The 8,208-nt window shown below is 39.6% G+C and overlaps 1 protein-coding gene across 13 annotated transcripts in view; it reads left to right on the top strand.

Annotated features, from left to right (window-relative positions):
- Positions 1 to 8,208, top strand: part of celf2 (cugbp, Elav-like family member 2) — a 175,325-nt gene that overhangs the window by 118,257 nt on the left and 48,860 nt on the right. For all 13 annotated transcript variants that reach the window (XM_053508469.1, XM_053508479.1, XM_053508471.1 and 10 more), the window contains one exon: positions 1,088 to 1,284. In XM_053508469.1, coding sequence (XP_053364444.1) covers positions 1,088 to 1,284 — 197 coding nt within the window. The remainder of the gene's footprint in view (positions 1 to 1,087; positions 1,285 to 8,208) is intronic.

Below are 8,208 nucleotides of genomic sequence, written 5' to 3'. Positions count from 1 at the left end.
ACATTCAAATAGGATCCCCTATTTACCAGACGAGCGCTTGAACCAGCAGTTAAACCACGCTGCTGCTGAATATCTATGTGTGATTCACACCTGTGATGTCATGAGGCTGCCATGACTCTTGGGTCTGGATGTGTGAATTGGCGTGAAATTGCTGGGATAAACATGTTAGGACAGCGTTCTTAATATCAGAGATAGCATCAGAGATCTTATCTGTTCAGAAACGGCTGTCGCAGGTTGACGTAGACAGCCTGTATAACACGTTCACAACATGCTTACCAATGAAATGTGGGCCGTGTAATAGGGAACACACCGCTCTGTCTGACGCACTGACCCTGACCGGGATGGAGCGGTTATAGAAATGGAGTGATTGATGAGTGAATGGGCGAAGGAATGAATGAATGTTACCGACCAACACAAGTAGGTGAGACATCCAGCTTTGCCAGGAAAAGAATCCAGAGTAAATACTGTGTGAAATTTATCACATAAACCTTCAAATAATCCCAGCTAGCTCAGATTCTGTCGATTATCAAATGTTAAGTGGACATTTTGTTTATTCATAAGAACATGGAATTTAATATTCAACATCACTAACAGTATCAGAGGAGGCCGTACAAGTTGTATTTTCCGACAAATTGGACCACGTACCTTATTTTTAAAAGATGCTCTGGTTCTGATTCTGACAAACTCAGCTCGGTTCAGATCTGTTCTGAGACCTGCAGTGCCTCCTGACATTTTGAAGACATCACACACACACACTTCATGCTGACCTTTGAAGCTCCCTCAATCGCTGCTGAAGACACTTTTGATCAAAGTTTTATTCACCCAGCCTCGTGAATCTGCACCGAAATGAATCAGCAGGAATTTTTCAATTACTGCCTCTGCTATTCTTTTAGTCGTTCTCACTTTCAACATCTCCCTCCGTGTTTTTTTTTTTTTCTTTTTTCTTTTACACATCTCTTTTTTTTTCTCCTTTACTGGATTCAGTATCGTTCAGTAGACATCATCATCATGCTGACAGGTAATTAAGGAATTAAAAGATGAATAATCTCCCCTTCTCTCTTCTTTTTGTTTTTTTTTGTCTATTCAGTAACGGCACAGCTGGGAAGATGAACGGAGCTCTGGAGCATTCGGATCAGCCGGATCCGGACGCGATTAAGATGTTTGTGGGTCAGATCCCTCGCTCCTGGTCTGAGAAGGAACTGAAGGAGCTGTTCGAGCCGTACGGGGCCGTCTATCAGATTAACATCCTGAGAGACCGCAGTCAAAACCCACCACAGAGCAAAGGTACACACACACACACACACGCAATCACACAAACACACACACATACATACAATGTGATCGCCAAATGTCGACTTGTTTAATAATAATAATAATATATGTTAAGCATCTATACCTTAATTGTTAACTTGTTATAAATTGGTTATAAAATATTTAAATTGATATATATATTTAAAAAGATATTTTAAAGTCAGCTATTTGTATTGCATTTAAAGCTTTTAACCTCTTGACACCTAAATGTCCTTACATCACACCATGACGATGTTATGTCCCAACTACACTGTCCATATCTCGTTGTGTCATCCTCATATGATTACTGTTATATATAATTCTTATTAGGTGGACATTAATTAATAAAGTTCAGAGCTAATAGAGGGAAACAGCGTTGAGAATTTGCACAGTACGCAACAGTAGAGTCCAGGGATCATGGGGATATAATGGCAGGATTGTCACAATGTTTGTAAGTTGAGAAATGTCTGTAAGTTGAGCGATGTCTGTAAATTGTACATACAAAAAAAAATCTGACACTCTTACACTAATATTCATTATATATATTCATTATCATATATTAATAATATTAAAATGCCTTTAGCTTTAAATACGGTCTTGGTGGTCAGTTCATGCGTTAGTCTTGGAATATGGCCGGCCATTAGGGAGAAAAAGCGTCATAGACAGACATCAATCGGTACATTAATGGCATCAGCTAACTTTGTTTTCTTTCGACTTTACGTTCCATAGGCTTGTACGTGCGTGATGGGTGGATCTCTGCATATGCTTCCTTTCTTACCCTGACACACCCAATTGCTTATTTTAAACCCATCAGAAACATGACCCTTTCCATTGTCCAACGTTCCAAGTCCAATATTTATGCTACCTAGCAAATTGAATCCTTTTTAGATTCAATCCTGTGAGTCCTCATCACATAGTGTGAGTGGAAATCCTCTTAGTTTCAATATTAAATGTAGAATGCGTGGTTCAAGTGATCGCCATTCCCAGTTTTTCAGATCACATCTCTATAGCAAAAAGAACAATCGTTTCAGGTATTAATAATGCTTTTTAACTCAACTCCACTCATTTCAAATCTCAGTAGTTGTTCTCTTTCCTTAACAACGCAGGTTATTAATTAGATCTTGTTGAAATTCCTTTTTTTGGGAGGCGTGCAATGCGTTTTAACGTCACACTATAATACAAATGGCTGGTCAAATGTGTCCAGTGTTCTGTGTTTCAGCCACATCTCTTAACTAAAGTACATTTTAGTGAAGTAAAGTGTAGTTAATAAAGCCTAAATAAGATCCCACGTTATAATTATGGATGGACATGTCGCTTGCGGATTAAGAGCCCTTTCCAAAAAAAAAAAAAAAAAAAACACTTGAAAGTGTTTTAGCTCTCGGGCGGCGCACCAGAAACGAATTCCATTCCCGGGTGATCCACATCCGTCCGTAGCCGGGAGCTTAGAGAGAGCCTTGGCCTTGCTCTCTTGCTCAAGAGGAGAGAATGCATATTTTTTACTCTCACATCAGTCATAGTGACAGTAGCCAATCAACACAGGCAGAACCTGTGTACCTGTTTGGAATTAAAGCATGCCTACAATCGGAAATACAGCCCTACTGTAACAACACCTCCTTCTCTGGTCCTATTGAAAGAAGATCCTGCATCCTGTAGGCGAGGGAATGAAGACGTTCGGGCTGATACCTGTTCAGGTTTCATGCACCTCGCCGAGTCGATCCTCGCGGCGTTTAAATCATATCGATCATTCCCAATTAAGCGCTGTTAGGATCAGTCTCAGTGTGATTACTGATTACTCGCAGCAGCGAACGTGAAGGTGTTTTATTGAACAATGAGCAGTAAATAAATGTAGCTTGGCATGTTTTTATAGCTGGAGTAGAGATAATCGTTAGCAGGGAAAATCTTCCCGTCTTGCTTTTTTTCCACACAAACACACACACACACACACACACACACACTGCTCATATCGCGGTCATGTTTGCCGCTTGTAAAGTCCCGTTTCTGTTTTGATGACCAGTCAGGGACATCTTCTGGATGAGATACTTTAATCCAGAAGGTTTATGAGAAAACCTTGTCTGATATAATCACTTCGCAGGAAACGAAGACAGTGAAATCAGTCATTAAGGGAACATATTGAATAGAACTGAATCTGAATAAACAACCCTGGCAGGAAGTGACATCATCACGTCATTTTATTTGCTCAAGGTCAGGGTTAGATCCGGCGCTAGCATTAATCAATTTGGCATTAATTATGGTAGTAGACGGACCTCACAAGGATAGTAAGACAAGTATGTGTGTGTGCTGGTGTGGGAGAGTGTGTGTGTGTGTGTAAAAGTGGCTGTAATGAAGACATAGAATATAAATGTACCCAGAAGAGGGAGAGGCATAAATTGTTTATCTGAGCTGGACTGCAATTTAAAATGCACGCGCACACACACACACACACACACACACACACATGTATGCGCGCACAGGAACAGGTCAATTGATTGATCTGAGATCGGAGCAGTGCAGCTGTGTGTCTCTTTACAAAAGATGTATTCCTCGCTGCCTTTGAAGTGTATAATAGATACAGACGCATGCAGAAACAGGGTGAATAAATGGTATAGTGTGAGCTTTTCAGTCCCGCGCTGTTGAACGGTACAGGTGTCTGGATGTGTGTTGCATCTTCGAAGGTCTGGGAGAACCCTATTATGCTAATGTATTGAAATATATTCGGATTTCACCCTCTGTGTGTGTGTGTGTGTGTGAGAGAGAGAGTGTGTGTTTATATATCTTTGTGGGGATCAGATGTCCCCAGAATGTAGGCATATTTGAAATGTATCTGTTCATCAAAAAAAGAAAACCTTTCTAAATATTTTTCTTTCTCAAACCAGTGACACCCCCCTCCCCCACCAAAAAAACCCCCAATAATTTAACCATGCTGATATTTGCTTTAGTTACTGAGTTTAAGGTTAAGGTTTAATTTAAGCATAGCTTAGCATTAATTAACAATGTTCAGCTCAGCAGGGTATGTTTTATTAATCAAGGAATTTAACAGACAGTGTTGTTGCTTTACCCCACGGTCTCTCCGGAATTCGTCCTGTGTGATGCGAGTTTGAAAGGAAACTTTGATTTGGTTCTGAAGGAAGAATAACATAGCTGTGACACACGTGTAAGAACGCAGCCATACAGTAACAACACACCTGTAATAATACAGCCGTAACAACACATAAGATCTCACCTGTAATAACGCAGTCATAACACTAATCCTGTAAAAGCACAGCAATAACACACTTGTAACACATCTGTAATAATGCAGCCAATACAAGACAACTGTATCATCTCACCTACAACTGTATCATCACAGCCATAACACACCTGTAATAAGACATCTGTGTGTATATTATTACTACAGAAATTAATAAGGCATCGGTGTATATTATTACTACAGATTTATTTTAGATGTGTTTATAAAGATATATATAACACACCTAAAATAAATCTGCAGTAACATCTGTTATAACCCAGCTGAAATAACATCTGTAATAACACACGTGATAAAATATCTGCAATAAAACAGCTGAATAACATGTTTAATAACATGTTATAATAGCCTAAACAACATCTGTAATAACAAAGCTAAAAGAACACATCTGTAATAATAAAGCTAAAATAACACCTGTAATGCACCTGTATAAAACACAGCTGTAGCAGCACACCTGTAACAACACACTTGTACAATACAAGACAACTGTATCATCTCACCTATAATAACGCAGCCATAACACATCTGTACATATATATATATATATATATATATAGTGTGTGTGTGTTTATATATATATATATATATATATATATATATATATATATATATATATATATCTGTAGTAACATCTGTTTTTAACACAGCTAAAATAACATCTGTAATACACTTGTATAAAAGACAGCTGTAGCAGCAACCTGTAGCAGTATACCTGTAACAGCACACCTGTAACAGCACACCTGTACAAAGCAGCTACTGTATAACAACACACCCATAATAACACACCAATCTTCTCCTTTATTGAAATGTTTAGCGTTACACTGTATGTGACCTAGACCACGGCTGAGGTGAATTCCTTTCTCCACGTTCCTGCATTTTTTTTTTTTTTTTACATTCCTGTCATTCAGCATTTTATTCAAGTTGAAAAGCAGAAGGGAACCCTGTATGAGAAATGCCACCGATTTAATCTAAATTAAAAGTCTTCTGCACTGTTTAGTCCAGGACATGACACTGAGTTAGCGCAAGCCTCCGTGTTCACTTTTTGTTAGCAACAGACCAAAGTAGCTTACCTTGGCGAGTGATGTATATTTTCATCCTCAAACGGCACACCTAATAGTCAGTCTTATACCTGTCCGAAGGAAACATATAAACTTATAATAGTAAAAAAGGCCTGCTTTATCTTTTCTCGATTTGAGGCTTGCAATTACTATTTATGACCTCCAGATTTCTAGTCTAGTCTAGTCTTTCTATAGAGCCCCTTTCAGACACACACTCCTTTTCATTAATCTGATAGCATTTGAACATGTATGCTTTATGTCTGTGTGAGCAGCCTGGTCATGTTTCTGTAAAGTCACGACAACGATCTTACTGCTTCAGACCTTTCAGCCATTTATGAATGACTTTCAACAAAGCACGAGTCTGAACAGCGTGCACTAACATTTACAGAAAGACGCGATTGTGATGAAGTGACATTGTGACATGGTGTATTGCTGTCAAATGATTAAAAAGTCATGAAAGCAAAATCTTAATCATAGTCTGTGTCGTTATTCACGATTATTCACAACTTAAAAATATTCAGATTTATTTGTATTGTGTCATAAACGCACAATGTTAGAATAAAGAAATGCACGACAAACTGGTTTGAGGAAACAAATGATGCAGTGTTATAATATCTCAAACATTAGTATTTAACAAATGTTAAATGAAAAGCTCTCGAATGGGAACAGCACTGCATGCATTGGTGGCTGGGTATGTGTGGGATGGGGCAGCCCACTGACGGAGGGGCTCGAACCCGGATCCCCAAATGCAAAAATCAACAGCCTAGTGCCTTAGTCACCTGAGCCCCTTTAAGGTACTTAAAGCATGCAACTTCCACCTAGAAGCTTTTTAAAATGAGACTGCTGTTAAGCACACGTGCTGATTTTTCCTCAGTCATCTTATTATGAGTGTTAAAACGTGCCATTATTACACACACAATTAAGATTATGGGAAGCCATTAGTGTCGAACATCATATAATTAAATTGCATTAAAGTTCTAGATTAATCACACATGTTAACTCGTTAATATTGACAGCTCTGGTGGTGTTACAGATAGTGGGTCCAGGAAGAGGTGATGTTAAAGGGGTTAAAAATTTGGTTGCCAGATGGGACTACTTTTCATCATTCTGGGATGGAAAATAATGGATTTAAAAATTGTAGTTTTTCACAGCAGCACTTTCATCAATATGTAGGCGGGATCTTGTTAGTGTGATCTGGCAACCCTGGCTGCAATCTTATACCATATTCGGAAACTGCTTGTTTGTTTGTCTGTAATGAAGATCTTTTTTTGGGGGGGGGATTCTTGTGCAGAAGGAGAGGTTTGTCCTTATCCATTACTTGTCGATATCCTGTTTAAGTGAAGTCATGAAGAAGTGGACATCAGAACAACTGTATGTACTAAATGACGGAATGCAGTCGCTTGTAACGATGGAGATGGTATTGTCACGTTGGTGACGTCTGAAAGGTGTTAGGATCCGAACCCTACGTTTTTCTACAAAAGCTACCCCGCTTGTTTGTACAAGTTACAAGGCATAATTAACAAATGTAAAATCTTATCATGTGTCTTGTTGTAATCAAGTTTAAAGTGTAATCAAACAACAATTCCTCTCCGACTAGCAAACACGGACGCGGTGTCAAGTAAAGGTTAGGATCTGAACTTTTAAAAGGTTCTCGTGCTTTGTTTCCCTGAGCGAGGGAATGAATGGACAATTAGGACGTGCGGCTTGTGGTAATTGGTGGTAATTGCGAGACATTCATGGTGAACAATTAACCTTAAGCCTTTAACCGTACCAACCAAAAAAAGTTCTCAGAGACACTATCTCTCTCTCTCTCTCTCTCTCTCTCTCTCTCTCTCTGTAGTGAGAGACGGAGTGTTTGCTCAGTGAGATTGAATTATGACTTATTTGTTTCTGCTGAAGCGTCACAGCCGATTAGAGCAGCCATTAGCTTTGTTAGCTCAGCACTCATGGCCAATTACTCAGTAGACGCAGGTGAAGTGTGTGTGTGTGTGTGTGTGTGTGTGTGTGTGTGTGTGTGTACACCTTTGTCTTCATCTCTTCATTTGGACGAAGCCCTGGTCCTCATAAGTGTAATGTGTTGGGGTCCGTAGGTGGGTGACATCGTTTTCAGCATGTGTATGTGACTTGTGCTGTGGTTCTGTGTGTGTGTGTGTGTGTGTGTGTGTGTGTCTAGTGGCATTTTGGCTATTGAAAGAAGTACACAGTTGGCAGACAGGAATGAGACCATGTTTAGTTCTGCTCATTCTCTCTCTCTCTTTGTCTTTCTCTGTCTCACAGACACACATGCGCACACACACACACACACACACATACATATCATCTGCGGTGTGTGTGTGGGTGGATAACTGGGCGCGTCAGATTCCCTCTGCAGCAGACATCAGTGATAACATCTGAGCCGAGTCAGTAAACTCACTCCGGATTTGGGACGCGGCCGATCGTTAGTGTCTGTGGTAATTAGCGGCGATTTTGGCTGAACAGCAAAGAGATTTTCCAACGCTCCTGAAAAGAGCTGGGACTTTTTATAGAGTAATAATTTAAGCTCTTTCAGGAGCGTCTGATCACTGATGCGTGTGTGTGTGTGTGTGTGTTCAGGAACACACAGATGCTCAGATATTA

Source organism: Clarias gariepinus, chromosome 12 (genome assembly GCF_024256425.1).
Source record: "Clarias gariepinus isolate MV-2021 ecotype Netherlands chromosome 12, CGAR_prim_01v2, whole genome shotgun sequence".
In the NCBI taxonomy this organism is placed as follows: Eukaryota; Metazoa; Chordata; class Actinopteri; order Siluriformes; family Clariidae; genus Clarias; species Clarias gariepinus.
Note: the sequence above shows the minus strand (reverse complement) of the source record. Positions and strands in the feature narration are given on the sequence as shown.